Here is a 20,162-nt window from a genome sequence, read left to right as displayed (position 1 = left end):
CATCGTTTTTTGGACTCATAGAATATAATGTAAGTGACAGAAGACTGAGGAAGATCCAGCTACTTTATCACTTCTCCTGGTCTGAGATGGCAAAGGCAACTCTGGCGAAAGCGGTAACGTTCAGTAAAATCCGCACTTTAGTGAATTTGCGGAGTAACGACCATTCGCCAGAGCGAATTGTCACCTGGTGATAGAGTGCGAATGACCGCTAGCGCCTGTCTCTTTCACTAGCGAATTGGTGCCTGCGCCCGTTAGTAAATTGGTGGTCTCTGCAGACGGTAACACTAGCGTTAGCCACTTGGCCCTTTGATAAATCTGCCCCCAAGATCTACTAGAAAAGGGACTACAGGTATGGGATCCATTATCCAGAAACCTGTTATCCAGAAAGCTCAGAATTACATAAAGACCATCTCCCATAGACTCCATTTTATCCAAATAATCCCAAATTTTCTAAATGATTTCCCTTTTCTCTGTAATAATAAAACAGTACCTTGTACTTGATCCCAGCTAAGATATAATTAATCCTTATTGGAAGCAAAACCAGCCTATTGGGTTTATTTAATGTTTACTTGATTTTATAGTAGACTTAGGGGCAGATTTATCAAGGGTCAAAGTGAAAATTCAAAGTAAAAAAGTTTGAATTCCAAGCTATTTTTGTGTACTTCGACTAGGGAATAGTCCATATTCGATTCAAATTTAAAAAAAAATTAGAAATTTATCATGTACTATCATGTACTTTAAAACTTTGACCATTCACTGTCTAAAACCTGCCGAATCGCTGTTTTAGCCTATGGGGACCTCCTAGAACCTATTTGGAGTCAATTGATGGACTTTAAAAAATAAACTAAAAAAAAAAATACTTTGAATTCGATCTTACTTCGATTCAAACGATCGAATACAGCCTTTTCACCAGCAAAAAACGTCAATTTTTTAAAATGAATTTGGGTTGTTTTTTTTTAGTTCGAAGTTATGGGAGTACAAAAAAAACTCACATTACTTCGAAATTCGACCCTTGATAAATCTGCTCCTTAAGGTATGAAGATCCAAATTCCAAAAAGATGTTATTTGGAAAACCCCAGGTCCCGAGCAATTTGGATAACAAGTCCTGTACCTGTACATTGAATGATGTATAATATGTGTATAGTGGTGCAGAGTATGTTGTCACTCTATGACGGACAATAATAATAACTGAGCACCATCAAGCCTGAGGAATTTCTGTTAATAAAGGAGACAACCCTTCTACACTATTTATTGGCTCCTCTCCTATGACACTTACATTACATTATGGCAAATGCGTATGCAAAATAGTTTGCAGCAAAATATATTTATTGACTGGGATTAATCATAACGCGGATTCATCTGTCCATTCTGCACCTAACGCCGCTCATCTTGCTTTCGAGATACTAATTCAGATAAATGGCCAGTAATACAGATCTGTAATTATTAGACACATAAACAAGACAATCAACTTTCCTTTGAAAGAAAAATAGTGACTTTGCTCTAATTCTGGCAGGTTGGGGCCATTGTTGAACTGTAATTTCCAAGTCTTGCGACAGAATTGGATTGAGGTCTGGTCTTTGATTGGGGATTTCATGTTGTAAAATATACAAGTGCATGAGCCAGCCTGTTTTGGTTGTGTGTTTAGGGCCATTGCTGTTAGTTAGGAGGTGCAGATGTTCCCGCGCATCAGATTCAGCTTTGCAACTTGTGGGCAAGTCATGGGTTTCCTGGAATTATTAGGCTACATCACCCTACACCATTGTATTTTCAGCACCAGAATAACTTGCCATAAGTTGATTTAGATTCATTTTGTATATTCACCGGGTTTCTCCAAATAATAAGACCAAATAATGAGCCCCTTTGTGCCACACATACAATTTACCTTTTTACGCCTAGACTAGAATTTGTCAACCCCAGTCCATACGGTCGGTCAAGGGCAATGTTAGGGCTGAACCATTTCCTCCTTTGGGACTTTAAAGTGGTAGGTCACCTTATAGGAATTCTGTCATGATTTTTATGATGTCGTTTTTATTTCTAAATGACACTGTTTTACACTGCAAATAATTCACTCTACAATATAATTTTTTTTCCTGAACCAGCAAGTTTAGATTTTTTAGTTGTAATATTAGTGTGTAGGTGCATCTTAGGTTATTTTGCCTGGTCATGTGCTTTCAGAAAGAGCCAGCACTTTAGGATGGAACTGCTTTCTGGCAGGCTGTTGTTTCTCCTACTCAATGTAACTGAATGTGTAGCAGTGGGACCTGGATTTTACTATTGAGTGCTGTTCCTAGATCAACCAGACTGCTGTTATCTGGTTACTAATGGCGTAACTAGATGTTACTGGGCCCCACAGCAAAATCATTTCAGGGCCCCCAAAATATCCAGCGGTTGTCAAGTTTTATCAATACCTTGTATATTAAAATGACTCATTAATTAGGGCCTCATGGGGCCCATTATACCTCCTGGGCACCCCTGTTGCCACAGGGTCTGCTTCCTCTGTAGTTACACCCCTGCAGGTTACCTTCCGAGTGTTCTGTTCTTTGGCTGCTGGGGGGAAAGGGTCATATGACTCCAACTTGCAGTAAAGTGTGACTGAAGTTTATCAGAGCACAAGTCACATGACCGGGGGCAGCTGGGAAACTGACAATATGTCTAGCCTCATGTCAGATTTCAAAATTAAATATAAAAAAATCCGTTTGCTCTTTTGAGAAACGGATTTCAGTGCAGAATTCTGCTGGAGTAGCACTATTAACTGATGTGTTTTGAAAAAAACATTTTTCATGTGACAGTATCCCTTTAAAATCAACAGCAATTGGGTTTCAATTTAAATTTTTTGAAATATTATAAATGTTTTCCCATTGTACAGCTCTAAAGCTTGGAATTGTAACTATTGGAGGAATGTAATACAGGTATGTTTCCTTGTTTAGCGTAGGTCTATAATATACACAGGGGCTGGTTTATTAAACCTCACCCTTTTAGGGTCAGGCTGTAAAAAATTTAAAAAATGTAAAAAATTTGCAGAGAAAAAAAAGGCATGTCTTTTCTGGGATTATTATGCGACAATTCCAAATCCGAAAAATACTCCACCTAAAACCTGTCAAAATCATGTAGAAATCAATGGCAGACGTCCCTTTTACAACTAAAGGTTTTCGGGTGTTTTTGACACTGGCTTTTGTGCGACGATACAAAAAGGTCGTAGTTATCGTGCGACAAGTCAAAGCATTTGCGGTATTTGCAACTTTTCCCATTCAAGCTTTTTCAGTTTAGATCTTTTAATAAATTTCCCACCATTCGTGGTTTTAGAGAAAGCGAGTTAAGCTGTAGTTTCAAAAACCTCTATGACCACTAATACGAGACTGTTGCTAAATAGGCCACTAAAAGTTCATTATAAGATAAGTATAAATAAGGAGGGACATAAAAAACCCAGCTTGTGGTTGATAAATACGGTGAAACCTGCTTTTATTTGTGTTTTATTTCCCAGAGTAGAATACAACTTGTAGTAAGTTGTTATTATATGGCATGTTGTATGGCATATCTACTGTTCTTTGTAGCCCTTCAGATGGAGGAGCAGTATTTAACGAAAAACCAATTGGGAGCAGGCACTCAAAGAAGCCAAACTTCCACCAGGTCAAAAGTTCAAAGTGAAGAAAGTTTATTGTGTCCACAGCCTTACGCGTTTTGTGTCATTAACACTTAATCATTAGGGATGCACTGAATCCACTATTTTGGATTCGGCCGAACCCACGAATCCTTTGCTAAAGATTCTGCTGAATCCTGGATTCGGTTTGGGATTCGGCCAGGATTCTGCTTTTTTCAGCATGATTCGGATTCAGCCGAATCCTTCTGCCCGGCCGAACCAAATCCGAATTTGCATATGCAAATTAGGGGCGGGGAGGTAAATAGCGTGACTTTTTGTCACAAAACAAGGAAGTAAAAAATGTTTTCCCCTTTGGATTCGGCCGAATCTCTTTCAAAGTATTTAGGGGTTTGGCCAAATCCAAAATAATGGATTCGGTGCATCCCTACTGTAAATATAAACCCTCCTTTTGTATAGCACTATGTCCTGTTGCAATTTGTGATTCAGTGATTACAACATCCTTTGGACCCCTGGCTGCCTGAAAATATACTCGTGCCTGTGATATTCTGCAGTAATAGTAATTAGTAGTGCTCTACATTCATTAAACCCGTGTGGGTCTCAGGTGCTGAACTGGAAGACCCTCGCCTGCTTTTTGGGTCCATCAATTTGAGTGTGTTGCTGGATTTCTTGCTCTGGATGTGATATTCTGCAGTGACTGCCCATGTGCACTGAATATCTAGGGCAGTGGTGTAAGTATAGAGGAAGCAGACCCCGCCCCGGAGTTGTTGCACCGCTGATGTTCACTTGCAGGTTCATTCATCATTTACTGGCCATTTCCATGTCCCTCCAAGTCACTGGATACGTAACAAGTCAGGCCGTTCATTGCTGGTGATTGTGTCGATGAAACATGAACAGGAACAGACGAAGCCACAAACAGAAGCAGCTCAAGGTTTATTGCCTGTGATAAATAATATTTATTGCATGTGATGTGTGTATAAAACACTTCCATAAATACACTTTTATTGAGTCATTCAATGCTCGACAATGCAGATTCTTAATTGGATTTTTCAGAACATTCCCTACATAGGCATGAATGTCGGATGAGCTTTACAGTCGGCAAGAATCCACTGTAGGAAAGATCCATTTCTTAAGGGAAATAATAGGCCATTAAGTTCTTCGCCATAAACACAAATTAGTCAGACTTTCTACAGGATTTCCAAATGGTTCTCCAAAAAAAATATCACTTTTGCTCTTGTTACAACTAGGGATGGGTGAATTTTTTCGCCACAAAAATGACGCCCGTAGACTTGTATAGCATCGTGCGTCAAAAAAAAAAAAAAAGATGTGCGTCAAAACAATTTCGGCGCGCGACAAAATTTTTGTTTGACGCCCATAGACTTTAATGGGCGTCCGTGACATTTCGTCTGCGGCGAATTTTTGTCGAAACGAAACGGGTCAAATTCGCCCATCCCTAGTTACAATCTAGTGTCGCCTTCAGATCTCTCCCTTTCTCTTTTTCTATATTTATATTAGGGATGCACCAAATCCAGGATTCGGCCTTTTTGAGCAGGATTTGGATTATGCAGATGTAAATTAGGGGCGGGAGGGAAATATGTTTTACTTTTTGTCACAAAACAAGGAAGAATTTGCATATGCAAATTAGGATCCTGAGTCGGTTCGGTCAAATCTTTCGCAAAGGATTCCAAAATAGTGGATTCAGTGCATCCCTAATATATATATATATATATGTAAGCCTCCATGTCCATAATGATGATGGCTCTTGCTTGGTGCGAGGAATATAGAGAGAATAGGAGAATGCAGAACATTTGGATTAGAGGGATGTGAAACTACACAACTATTCTGAAAGTGTTTTACAGTTATGTACTGTTGCCCTGCACTGGTAAAACTGATGTGTTTGCTTTAGAAACACTACTATAGTTCATATAAACAAGCTGCTGTGTAGCAATGGAGGAAATTGAAAAAAGACTATATGGCACAGGTTAAATAGTGGATAACAGATAACACCATTATGTTCTACCGAGCTTATCTGCTGTGTAACCTGAGCCTTTTCTCCTTTGAATGGCTGCCCCCATTGCTACACAGCAGCTTATTTATATAAACAATAGTAGTGTTTCTGAAGCAAACACAACAGTTTTACCAGTGCAGGGCAACAGTACATTATATTTGTATTACAATTTCATTTTTAATTGCATCTTAAAAGGGAGCCCTAACCTAAAATCAGAGGGGTATAATACTTTCTTGAAAGCCTTAAGCTACAGCACCTGATATAAACATGACACGCAGACTACCCACAGTCACATGCAAAATAAGTGAGTGTCTGGTGCAAGTCTGACTGCATGGGAAACCTGCGACTAGGCAACCGTCATAGGAATGCATGCGAGAAAATGACGCAAACGGAGGCGTGCTCGAGTTCTTTCATGTTAGACATACGGATGAAAGACAGAAAACAAGTACAAAAAAAACAAAGCGATAAATGTAATGATACGTGACAAGCAAAACATGGTTAATGCCAGTGAATATATTTTATAATTCAATACAAAAATGTGTAACAAGTTCCTTTTAAAGGACAAAAACAGGGTTCATGACTGGGGTGCACCCCCCCCCCCAATGATTATAATCACTAACATTTGGACCCCTGGTTAGTGCACTGGGCCGGGACATTCTGCAGTGAATAACAAAGAGGTTCTATTTCACTGTGTAGGTATATGATCTGTTATCTGGAAACCAGTTATCCAGAAAACTTACAAATTACAGGAAAGCCATCAACCATAGACTACATTATAATCAAATAGAGGTTTGAAACCTGTTATCCAGAATGCTCGGGACCTGGTGTTTTCCGGATAACAGATCTTTCTGTGATTTGGATCTTCATACTTAAACACTACTACTTTAACATTAAATAAATCCAATAGTCTGGTTTTGCTTCCAATAAGGATTAATTATATCTTAGTTAGGATCAAGTACAAGCTACTGTTTTATTATTACAGAGAAAAAGGAAATCATTTTTAAAAATTTCAATTATTTGAATAAATATGGGAGATGGTTTTTTCATAATTCGGAGCTTTCTGGATAATGGGTTTCTGTATAACCAATTCCATACAGTACCTGTAATTCGCATTTAAAAAAATATGTCTTCCTTTTCCTCTGTAATAATAATACAGTACCTTGTACGGGATCTAATTAATCCTTATTGGAAGTAAAACAACCCTAATGGGTTTAAATAAAGTTTGTAGATTTAAGGTACTGTATGAAGATGGCAAATTATAGAAAGATCCCTAATCTGGGAAAATCCCAGGTCCAGAGCATTCCCGATAACAGGTCTCATACATGCTCTCAAGTGTGCTGGGAATTCCCACGTTTCGCCACCAATTAATAAATTTGCGAATCTCTCACGAAAATTCGCTGGCGGCAAAATTTTTTAGACGCCCGTCCAAAAAGTTGCTCGCGTCAAAATCACGGCGCATAAACACTATTCGGACGCCCATTGACTTTAAGATCAACGTCAAAATTTACGTGATCAACTTTTCGGACGCGGGGGTCAATTTTCAAGATTTCGAGGGAAATTCGCAAATTTTTTTGGCAAAGAGAAACGGGAGAAATTTGCCCATTACTAATTATAATCATTGGGGAGGCCTAACAAGTTGACACCCCTAGTGATTGACCCTGTAATTTTCCTTTAGAGCTGTTACCAACACCAGACCCATATTCGGCCATTCTATAGGGGCACATATAGGTTCTGTAGGTAATCCTGGGTGTTTCTTATAAGCAACCCCTCTAGAACGGGGACAGGAGCCCATCTAAAAGGATATGATTAAAATAAGGCACAGCATTACAAATAATAATAATTATACAAAAATGTAGAACCTTACGAATTTCCTTTTCATCCCGCGGCAGGAAATAAATAGAAATAATTGGCCGCATGCACCGCTCATAACGTAAAGCCGTCCTGTCGGCTATTTGTTCTTGGCTGCCAGAGGCTTGCGGCTGATCTTCTTTGATTTGTCGTTGTTCTTCTTTGGGGGTTCGGGGTTGGCTTGCATGTGCCTTCCGTACAGGCTGAAAGCAGAACAGACAGAAACACAAGTTAGATTTATCAAGTGATGGGAGGTGTGCGCTGTCTGGAGGGGGGATGCAAAGAGAAATATTCATTGTTAATAGATGTAAAGAGAAATATTCGGGTAAACAGATGAATGGAATAAAACAAATATACATACTAAAAGTCACTCGGCTTGAGGTGCTGCCACTACCATGTTCACCTTAAAGGGGTGGTCTCACCTTTAAGTTAACGTTTAGTATGTTATAGAATGGCTAATTCTAAGCAACTTTTCAATTGGTCTTCATTATTTATTTTTTAAATAGTTTTTGAATTACAGGGAGTCCTCGGTTGCAAACATTGGACATACAACTTGCACTTACAAACAGGGGCTATTACATTAACATACTATGGTTTGCTTGGCCTTTATTAGCATTTAGCTTTAATAAACCACCTGCCCCAATCCCCTCTGATGTGTTGTCTACTGCAGAGCACAGAAAGGTAAAAATAAATATGTTAAGACAAACATCTGTTACATTTAATAAGTAAATGTATATTTTTCAACTTACATACAAATTCAACTTAAGAACAAACCTACAGACCCTATCTCGTACGTAACCTGGGGACTGCCTGTATTTGGTTCTTTTTCTGACTCTTTCCAGCTTTCAAATGGGGGTCACTGACCCCATCTAAAAATAAATGCTCTGTAAGGCTACAAATGTATTGTTATTGCTACTTTTTATTACTCGTCTTTCTATTCAGGCCCTGAATTATCCAGTCTCTTATTCAAATCAATGCATGGTTGCTAGAGTCATTTGGACCCTAGCAACCAGACTGCTGAAACGGCAAACTGGAGAGCTGCTGAATAAAAAGCTAAATAAATCACAAATAATAAAAAATACAATTGCAAATGGTCTCAGAATATCACTCTCTACATCATACTAAAGGTTAATTTAAAGGTGTACAACCCCTTTAAGCAGGTCTATTTAGAAATGTTTGTAAAAACAAGGACTTGATATGATAAATAACTGTGGACAGCGGTGTGAGTGTGTGGAACTGCACAGAATGTTTATTAGTTGGGATGCAACGATTTGGATTTGGCGGAACCCCCGAATCCTTCGCGAAAGATTTGTCTAAATACCGAACCCCCGAATCCTAATTTGCATATGCAAATTGGGGGTGGGAAGGAGGGAAACATTTTTTACATCCTTTTTTTGTGACCAAGTCACGTGATTTCCCTCCCCGCCTCTAATTTGCATATGCAAATTAGGATTCGGTTCGGCCAGGCAGAAGGATTCGGCCGAATCCAAATCCTACTGAAAAAGGCCGAATCCTGGATTCACTGCATACCTATTTATTACTTATATTTGTTATAAATAAAATGATAAAGTCATGCTAATAGAAATAAAAAGATGTGAGATGAGCAGTTTGTGGCTATTCTGGAGAGAAGTCTGAGCCCACGGGGCCAGAGACAGGGAGATGCTGTCACATCATTCTTTCCAATTCATCTTGTAGGAAAAGCTGGAGACATCGGCAGCAACATGTCAGTGCCACAATCATAAGTATTACTGATTCCATGTTTACTAAGTATTGTGCCATTAGGAGGGGCTGCTCTCAAAGCAAGGCTGGGAATAACATAAGGGGAAAATAAGGAAATACTGTCACTTATTCATACAAGGGACTATAAACATGTTTATTACACTCACAGAGCCTGGGAAGCACAGAAGCCCTATGTCCTATGTGTATTATCAGAAATGTTTATTATGATTAAAAGAAAGGATGAGCCTAGGAGACAATAACACATTTAAATCTAAACTTAAAGTGCAGCCTTAAAGGGGCAGTACGCTGCCTTTTACAGCACAGCGGCAGATTCACTAAAGGGGAAGTGGTCGTCACTAACGATAATTTGCCAGAAATCCCATCCACGGGGAAATTCGTAAGCGAACGAGACCATCGCTAGTGTTTGTTCGCACCCTATCGACAGACAACTTCACTCTGGCAAATTTTACTGAACGTTACCTCTTTCGCCAGAGTTGACTTCGCCACCTCAGACCAAGAAAACTGATAAAAACGAAGCTGCATCTTCCTCAGTCTTATGTCAGTGACATCATATCCTGTCTGCCGGAAATGCATTTAAAGTTGTAAAAAAACGCTGGCGACTTCTTTTTTTAAAGCGGGATTGCCTTCAAAAGTCAAAACTATTTTTTTAAAACTAATTTGAGGGGCACGACACATTTTTTTAAGGGTGGGATCATATCTAGGGCATTAGAGGATCCATTCTCCAGAAAGAAACCCTTTGATTTTATCCACCAATTGACTCCAAATAGGTTCTAGGAGGTCCCCCATAGGCCAAAACAGCATTTCGGCAGGTTTTAGATGGTGAATGGTCAAAGTGTAATTTTTAAAGAGACAGTACATGATAAAATTCAAATTGAATTTGGACTATTCCCTAGTTGAAGTACACAAAAATAGCTCGAAATTCAAATTTTTTTTACTTCGAATTTTCACTTCAACCTTTGATAAATCTGCCCCTTAAAGGAGAAATCAATCTGTTCTGGAAAAAAACCCGTACCCCCCACCCCAGGTAGACCCCCCTCCCTCCAGGCTAACTACCCCCCCCCCCGGGAAGATGCCCCATACTCCATACTTACCCCTCGCCGCAGATTCTTCCAGCAAAGTTTCACGCGTCCATGGTAAGCTGACTGCGAGATTGGCAATTTCTGTGTAATTCTGCCGAATACCGATCTCTCAGTCAGCTTACAGAGGACACAGAACATGGACGCATCTGCCCGGGGGGGGGGGGTTAGTTAGCCTGGGGGGAGAAGGGAGGGGGGGGTCTACCTGGGGTGGGGGATACGGGTTTTTTTCAGAATAGGTTGAATTCTCCTTTAATGTTTACATGATTTTCTAGTAGACTTAAGGTATGAAGATCCAAATTATGGAAAACCCCAGGTGCTGAGCATTCTGGTTAACAGGTTCCATACCAGTACTGGCCCTTCTCGTATGAGTGCAACGGGAGAGATTTTAGACCCCCTGTTTACTGTCAAAATTAAAATGAATATCAGAATGATGATTATAATAAATCCCAAAGGTCTTTACTGCAAGGCCAATGTGCTTTTGGTTTAGCACTTAGTTGGCAGTTACACACAACATAGATCAGTAGTATAATAAATAAAAAAGAAATAATAATAGTAGAGGAGAAACAGAAGGAATGTGGCACATTATGAACACCAGCTTTGTGTCTGTGATAGCCATGCACATTATGTTGATCTTTTGCTTTCTGGCATCACTTGTAACCTTCTGTGTGTCTGTGTTACTAATGGGACTAAATGAAGATAAACACCGGCACCAACATTTCATCTCATAATCCTTTCCTGTTATCTACTGCTGCAAATCTGCTCTATAACATGGATACAGCTCTGCTCTATAACATGGATACATCTCTGCTCTATAACATGGATACATCTCTGCTCTATAACATGGATACATCTCTGCTCTATAACATGGATACATCTCTGCTCTATAACATGGATACATCTCTGCTCTATAACATGGATACATCTCTGCTCTATAACATGGATACATCTCTGCTCTATAACCTGGATACATTTCTGTTCTTTAACATGGATACACTTCTGCTCTATAACATGGATACATCTCTGCTCTATAACATGGATACATCTCTGCTCTATAACATGGATACATCTCTGCTCTATCACACGGCTTGTATTGCCCACCTTATTAGAAGCAAAAATCTCCTAAATGTGAATATTCACTGGCCAATGCCGACCAATTGTCGTATAATACAATATCATTTTACTGGCCAAAAAAATAAACATGCAAGGAGAATATAATGGATTCAGTTACAATTACTCATTTTATTATTATTATAGGGAAATAAGGAAAAATAATAAAAAAGGGCAAGTGTTCGTTCCAATTAGGTCATCATTACTGTAAATAAAGGTCCAGCACTGACTGAATGGAGCAGCTTTGCTTTGCTTGTACTAACTACACTAATTTGGAAAATTAATATTCTGCTCCATTTCATCTGTTATTCCCCGAGCTTAAAGAGCCAATAGCACGGAGCTTCAGCTCAGCAATCCCTGATAAATCTCGCCCTAAGCACTGCCCAGCCAACAACCAGGGTCTGATCCAGATACATCACGTCAGGAGGATGCAACTTGCATTAGAACCGATTGGAATTTTTGATGGATGACAGACATTGGATTTATTGATTTAAACGCCAGAGAGATTAAACCCTTTGAGGCTTTTCTAGCCAATGCACATGGATACCGATAGGAATTGCATGACCATAGGAAACCAGGATATCCCAGACACCTGGGACTGGCAGTTTCTGGATCTGTAGCTAAAGCAGAACTGCAGCACCTTCTACTGCTGCTTGGCTTAGTTGGAAGCTTGTAGGGCTCATTATTTGGAAACAGAGTTGGACTGGGGGGCCTAGGGCCCACCGCCCAAGGAAGGGAGGTCGCGGAAGAAAAGAGCAGCGCAGGGTGCAGATCAGCGCCGGTGGAGCACACAAGAGCGGGGGCCCACCGGGTTTTCCACACCAGTATTTACAGTGTATTCCACCTATAAAGGAGCACCACTATGTGTAAATAAATGCGGCTGCATAGTGAGTTGATGGGCTGTGGCTTAATGCAAAAAAAACAAACAAAAAAAAACACCTTTTTCCTCTACAATATACTGAATACTGTCATATAATGGTTTTGATTAAAGATTTGTCATTTGTAATTTACTCTAAAACCCACAGCTCTTGCCAGGGAAACATTTCAAACAAACGACATCACTGGCAGTGAAAGAGTTAAAACGTTTAACATGGATGGCTTTATGTATTTTTACACCCGTTTTAATACGCCAACAACTTAATAAGCACCGATGAGCAAAAAGAAGAAATTGATTCCTTAATATTTTAGTAGAGCAAAATAAAATATATCCCTTAAAGGAACAGTTCAGTGTGAAAATAAAAACTGGGTAAATAGATAATAATGTTTCTAATATAGTTAGTTAGCCAAAAATGTAATGTATAAAGGCTGGAGTGTCTGGATGTCTAATATAATAGCCAGAACCCTACTTCCTGCTTTTCAGCTCTCTAACGCTGAGTTAGTCAGTGACTTGAAGGGGGGGGGGGGCACATGGGACATAACTGTTCAGTGAGTTTGCAATTGATCCTCAGCATTCAGCTCAGATTCAAAAGCAACAGTTATGACCCATGTGCCCCCCCTAAAGTCTTTGATTGGTTACTGCCTGGTAACCAATCAGTGGAAAGCAAGAGAGCTGAAAAGCAGGAAGTAGAGTTCTGGCTATTATGTTAGACATCCAGTCACTCCAGCCTTTATACATTACATTTTTGGCTAATTAACAAGATTAGAAACATTTTTTATTTTGCACAGTCTATCTATTTACCCAGTTTGTATTTTTACTCTGAACTGTTCCTTTAAAATTGTTCCATCATTGTTCCCAGGTGTGCAGGGGGTCGTGGTGATGGTATACACATATATCTATATATACATGGCCAATTGTTGTATTTGTTGACTCGTGTATTTCTGGAAGGAAAGTGAGAGAAAATGATATAATGGCTACAGGGATCATCACAAAGTGCGACAGACACTTGCTGACGAGTGCAGAATCAGCAGTGATTAGGGCTGAATGGATGTAACTGCTTAGGCATGACGGGGTTCTTGCTAGAATAAAAATAAATACCGTATATTGGAATACAGTAAGTGTTTAAGCATGTCTCCCTCACAGTGAGCGGCTGCTGCTATTAATATGCACAAGAATCAGATGGAATCTCCACTAGAGAACAAATAACTGAGGCTCCCAGTTGAAGCACAAGGGTTATTTCTTAAAGGAGAAGGAAAGGTTAAAACTAAGTAAGCCATATTAGAAAGGTCCATCTAAATATACCAGTAAACCCCCAAAGTAATGCTGCTCTGAGTCCTCTGTCAAAGGAAACACCACATTTCTTTCCTTCTATTGTGTACTCATGGGCTTCTGTATCAGACTTCCTGCCTTCAGCTTAAACCTCATTGCCCTGGGCAAGAGCATGCTCAGTTTGCTCCTCTTCCCCCGTCCCCCTCCCTTCTCTACTGTAATCTGAGCCCAGAGCAGGGAGAGACTCAGGCAGGAAGTGATGTCACACCACGTTAATACTGCAGCTCCTATCCTAAACAAACAGAGTTTCTAGAGCTTTTTACTCAGGTATGGTAAAACATTCTACAGAATAAATATAGCATTCTAGCTTGCAATATTGCGGCTAATCTATTGGCAATAAAATGCCTCCGTAGCTTTACTTCTCCTTTAAAGGAAAAATATACCCCCAAAATGAATACTTGAGCAACAGATAGTTTATATCAAATTACGTGGCATATTAAAGAATCTTACCAAACTGGTACAGGTATAGGATCCCTTATCCGAAACCCCGATATCCAGAAAGCTCCGAATTACGGAATGGCTGTCTCCCATAGACTCCATTTTATCCAAATAATCCAAATTTAAAAAATGATTTCCTTTTTCTCTCTAATAATAAAACAGTAGCTTGTACTTGATCCCAACTAAGATATAATTAATCCTCATTGGAAGCAAAACCAGCCTATTGGGTTTATTTAATGTTTAAATTAGTTTCTAGTAGACTTAAGACATGAAGACCCAAATTACGGAAAGATCCGTTATCCGGAAAACCCCAGGTCCCGAGCATTCTGGATAACAGGTCCCATACCTGTGTATGTATATATATATATATATATATATATATATATATTTTTTATATATATATATATATATATATATATATATTTAAGTAAACATTGCCCTTTTACATCTCTTGCCTGGAGCCACCATTTTGTGATGGTCTGTGTGCTGCCTCAGAGATCACCTGACCAGAAATACTACAGCTCTAACTGTAACAGGAAGAAGTGTGGAAGCAAAAGACAGAACTCTGTCTGTTAATTGGCTCATGTGACCTAACAAGTATAGTTTGTTTGGTTTGTTTGTGTGCACTGTGAATTGTAGGATCCCAGGGGGAGGTCCTTATTTTTTAAAATGCCAGTTTTCTATTTAGGATTACCCAATGGCACATACTACTAAAAAGTATATTATTATGAAAATGGTTTATTTACATGAAGCAGGGTTTTATATATGAGCTGTTTTATGCAATATCTTTTTATAGAGACCTACATTGTTTGGGGGGTATCGTTTTCCTTTAACAAACCCCCCGCAGTTTCTATTTAAAAATGAGCAACAAAGGGCCACTGCCCCACCACAGGTAACAAATGAGACTACCCGGCTCGCTATAGCCAACAAACAACATCACGCCAGAGCGACGCTCATTAAACTTTATCTTCCTGTCGACTTTAATGGCGCCTTTACTTAATAAAAATTCCCGGAGCAATTGCAGGAATATTAGGCCAAGTCTTTGCCTATGTATCAGGTGGTCGGAGCTGTCACCAGCAAAGCATATAGTTCATGAGGTGCCTCCTCTGGAGAGAAGAGTGGATTTAGCTTCCACATAATAAATGCACAAGGAATCAATAACGGCCGCCCGGCACATTAGTTAACCATTTAAGCAAATAGGCGATTTTTTCAAATTAAACGACATTGTGCTTAATGCTGTAATTGGCCCCCATGTGAGATTTCAAACCATTTAGTGAAACAAAAAGCTCGGCAGCCGTGGGAATTGGACTTTAGGAAACAGATCAGAGAGGGATTTCCATCAAAAGAAGGCAGTCAAGCAAGGCAGCAAATACAGGTATGGGACCTATTATACAGAATACTTGAGGCCTGGGGTTTTCCAGATAAGGGAACTTTCTGTATTTTGGATTTCCATACATTAAATGTAGTTAAAATTAGTATAAACATTAAATAAAGCCAATAGGCTGGTTTTGCTTCCAGTAAGGATTAATTATATCTTAGTTTGGATCAAGAACAAGATACTGTTTTATTATTACAGAGAAAAAGGAAATAATTTAAAATGATTAAAATGGAATCTATGGGAGATGGCCTGTATAGGTTTGTCCATCTCATGGGCCAGATCTCTTGGTATCATCACAAGCCCACAGACCCTATACAGCCTCCTTTACATAAAGGAACTCTATCATAGAAACTTTAACAACCTTATGAATATACCAAGTGCAAAAAGCTAATTCGATGTGCATTGAGGCCACTCACTGAATTATATGCAACTGACGCAAGGGAAACCTTTGACGTGGTACAGGTATAGGGTCTGTTATCCAAAAACCTGTTATCCAGAAAGATCCAAATTAAGGGAAGGCCATAATAGTTCCCTTTTCTCTCTGTAGTAATGGAACAGTACTGTGTACTTGATCTCAACTAAGAAACCTTATTGGAAGCAAAACCAGCCTATTGGGTTAATGATTTCTAGCAGACTTAAAGGAAAAGTAACGCCAAAAAATTAAAGCATTGTAAAGTTATTAACATGTAATATACGGTTAGCGTGCACTGGGAAAAGATGTGTTTGCGTCAGGAAAAATACTATAAACAAGCTGCTGTGTAGCAGGGGGGGGGCAGTCATTCAAGCTGGATAAAAAGGAGAAAAGACACAGGTTACGAAGCACATAGATAACATATCAGCTCTGTCCAAAACAACAGCATTTTATCTGGTATCTGCTGTGTATCATGTGCTTTTTCTCCTTTTTTCCAGCTTGAATGGCTGCCCCCATGGCTACACAGCAGCTTGTTTATAAACTATAGTAGTAGCTTTTACCAGTGCAGAGAAACACTACATTATATTTAATTACAATTTCAGTTTTTGGTGTTACTGTTCCTTTAAGGCATGGTGATCCAAATTAAGATCCATAATCCGGAAACCCCAGGAGCCGAGCATTCTGGATAACAGGTTGCATACCTGTAATAGCACTTTGCCCAACGGATGCCACTTTACTTCCATATTGATGCGTTGCAAGTTGCAATACCATCAACGTGTGACACTGGAATTTTGGGTATAAAGAAAAAAAAAAAACCTGAGATTTGTGTCTGAAAGATTGCACTCTGAAACCTGCACTGTGTTTGTAAGTAAGGCTTACAATTTCATAATGCATAGGCCTGGTGGGAATTTTATATTATAATATTATATTATTTGGATGTGTCAGAGTCATCATTTCTGGATTCAAACAAATCTTCCACAAAAATATTCTTTCAAATCCTGAATCTAATTTGAACCCTCATTTACATATTCATATCTACACAGCCTTCAGTTGGCTAATACACAGGCTGATAAAAGCTGCTTATTCTGTCCTTCTAGACAAGGGCCAAACCATCGTATCTGCCCAATATCACCCAGTTTAAGGTGAGCATATCAGGGAAAGATCTGCTCATATGGGGATTGAGGGGAACATATTCAGAGGACAAATTTAACGAATGCACCAGCCTATCGGGACTTTGGCCCATTAAGTCCAACGTCAACTCCTATAACAGGGTGGCACAATTAGTGACAATGGTCTACAGGATATATGTAAAAACGTATATATATTTAATTCTCAATGCACAGTAAGAGAAAGTAGAAAGGTAAGAAAACCCTCTAAGTATGTCCCTTTGCTGCTGTGTATCATAACAATATAGAGCAAGCCTAAAGATCATTCTAAGGCCTTATAAGAAGAACTTCTCAAAACTATTTTGGATCAGAAAGTTAGAAAGTAGAAAGTTTATAAACAGCCTACACAAAATATCCCTACTATTGAATTAGGCCTGAATTTTGCAATCTGTGAAAATGTGTGCCAAGAGTAAACATGTAACTAGTTCCTTACTTTCAAGTACCCCCCAATGCAACTCTATACATAGTGACATAGTAAGTTAAATTGAAAAAAGAAACTCGTCCATCAAGTTAAACCTTTTAAGTCCATTTTAACCTGCCTAACTGCCAGTTGATCCAGAGGAAGGCAAATAACCCCATTTGAAACCTCTCCAATTTGCCTCAGAGGGGAAGAAATTCCTTCCTGACTCCAAAATGGCAATCGGACCAGTCCCTGGATCAACTTGTACTATGAGCTATCTCCCATAACCCTGTATTCCCTCACTTGCTAAAAAGCCATCCAACCCCTTCTTAAAGCTATACCTGGTAAAAATGTTGGCTTTTGTTGTATATTACCCCGACAGGCTATCCACTTGGTCACGATTGCTCATTGTCCACTCTAGATCATTGTCTTCCTTGAGCCTCCAGCCCATAAGTGAAGCTCTAAAACCTCCATTTAAAGGAAAACTATACCCCAAAATGAATACTTGAGCAACAGATAGAATATATCAAATTAAGTGGCATATTAAAGAATCTTGTCATACTGATATATGTATTTAAGTAAATATTGTCCTTTTACATCTCCTGCCTTGAACCACCATTTTGTGATGGTCTGTGTGCTGCCTCAGAGATCACCTGACCAGAAATACTACAACTCTAACAGTAACAGGAAGAAGTGTGGAAGCAAAAGACAGAACTCTGTCTGTTAATTGGCTCATGTGACCTAACATGTATGGTTTGTTTGGAAAGATTGTGTGCACAGTGAATCGTACGATCCCAGGGGGCGGCCCTTTTTTTTTTTTTTTTAAATGGCAATTTTCTATTTTTGATTACCCAATACATATCTACTGATCTACTGATTACCTACATACTACTAAAAAAGTATATTATTATGAAAATGGTTTATTTACATGAAGCAGGGTTTTACATATGAGCTGTTTTATGCAATATATCTTTATAGAGACCTACATTGTTTGAGGGGTATAGTTTTCCTTTAATAATTTTTTTGATGGACCAGTGCTGAACTATATGGTGATTTTGGGAGAAATGTAGCGAGATGGTACATGATGAATAAACACTAGGGGGCCAGATGTACTCCTTACTGCTCTACAACTTGCATCCAGTGGCTTCTTAAAGGACTTCTAGACCTATGGATGGTATGGAGATAAATGAAAGGGAATGCTATCCCCATTTATAAACAGAGAAACATAACTGTAACCACATACTGACTTTACATTAATCAAAGGATCCTTGTTCAAAAAAACTTACACTCTGCCAAGTTACTAGTTGAAATGGTACCGTTAATGACTATAGACATATTAGATACTGCTTGAAGTCATAGGGGTACTCGGTGTCAACATCACTAGCAGGTATTATGACAGAGCAATGATTAGTTATTCTGCTAGTAAAGTTAAAATTAGCTTTGCGTGTTCCTCACTAATTAGAATTCTAAGGAAGCATCAGTCTCTGCTTTGTCTGCATAACGGCAAACTCTGGAGCAAAGCGCTGTCAGTTGAAGATGAACATTTGTAATTAATTCCACTTACTGTGAGAAACTGAGATTGTCCTGGACTAAGAGAGGAGGGAACCTGCCGCTAGTTAGGAGAAAATCCCTAGTGGGCCGGGTAACCTCTCCGCTGTGCTAGTTGTTAAGTGTTGCTACTGCAGCATCTTTGATACGTAAGGATCCATCTATCGTCTAATTTACTGCCCAACGCTCTTGTTATATTAACTTTCTCTTATCGGGATACACGCACTATACAGAATTAAAGGGCTTTTACATTTAGGGAGATGGTTTTGATCAAGATAATCAAAGTGTTATATTCTGATGATCAGTTCCTTGGAAGCTACATAGCATATGGAACATATAGTCCTACATGCACACATGTACAATAGTATCTTGTATGTGACACAAGTCTTCTATTTCCAAAATTAGGCTTAGATTTTAAATTAACATCAACCTCTATGTTCAAGCGAAGGTGAAGAATATAGCAGTAGGGAAAGCTGTCTCCAAATTGAACCAGAAGCAATAAAATGCCTTTCTAACTCTGAGACAGCAATCGGACCAGTCTCTGTATCAACTTTGTAGCCATAGATTGCAAGAGTCTGTGCATATGCACCAGCAAGGATAACTGATCTGGATAGATTTAATTGGCTTTTGTGTGTTACCTATGATGCCCACAACACAACTGGTCCCTGCTGGACCCTGCTATGAACTTACTCCAAGCAGAGAATGTACCATTGACAACCATTCCCTTCCATGGTCCTTTAACCAGTTTCCAATCCATGTATAAACAGCAACAGAACTTTGTTTAGAAGAAAGCAGTCACTTAAAAGCCTTGGCAAAATCCAAGTACATCACATCTGGTGCACCCCCTCTTTCCAACTTACTACAGCAAGTAAATTTGTTTGACATACAGTAATCTGGTCTTTATAAAACCTTGCAGATTTCTACTCATATTGCCATACTCTGGAAAATAATCTTGAATGTGATGCCTTAATAAATGGTCCATTAAGTTTCCCAGTACAGGTGTCAGACTTACAGGCCTATAATTGCCAGGCTGATATCGCAATCTATTTTTAATATTGGAATTTTTTTCTGCAATGCATTGGTACCATATCAGATGATTATCTGTTGGGATGTAGAGTTTCCCTAGCACCTGTCATTAAGAAAAAGATACCTGCAGTATTCTGGCCACACTATCCCATGTGGCTGTAGCAAATAAAAGACATTTACAAAGGGCATAAGCGCTAGTAATATGCGTGCT

General features: G+C 39.1%; 1 protein-coding gene across 2 annotated transcripts in view; it reads right to left on the bottom strand.

Moving 5' to 3' along the window:
- Nucleotides 1–7,396: 7,396 nt before the first annotated feature.
- rsu1.L (Ras suppressor protein 1 L homeolog) overlaps nt 7,397–20,162 on the bottom strand; it is an 86,592-nt gene continuing 73,826 nt past the window's right edge. For both annotated transcript variants that reach the window (XM_018266478.2, XM_018266477.2), the window contains exon 9: nt 7,397–7,654. In XM_018266478.2, coding sequence (XP_018121967.1) covers nt 7,552–7,654 — 103 coding nt within the window. In that variant the 3' untranslated portion in view covers nt 7,397–7,551. The remainder of the gene's footprint in view (nt 7,655–20,162) is intronic.

Source organism: Xenopus laevis, chromosome 6L (assembly GCF_017654675.1).
Source record: "Xenopus laevis strain J_2021 chromosome 6L, Xenopus_laevis_v10.1, whole genome shotgun sequence".
NCBI lineage: Eukaryota > Metazoa > Chordata > Amphibia > Anura > Pipidae > Xenopus > Xenopus laevis.
This window is presented reverse-complemented; position numbering and strand designations above follow the sequence as displayed.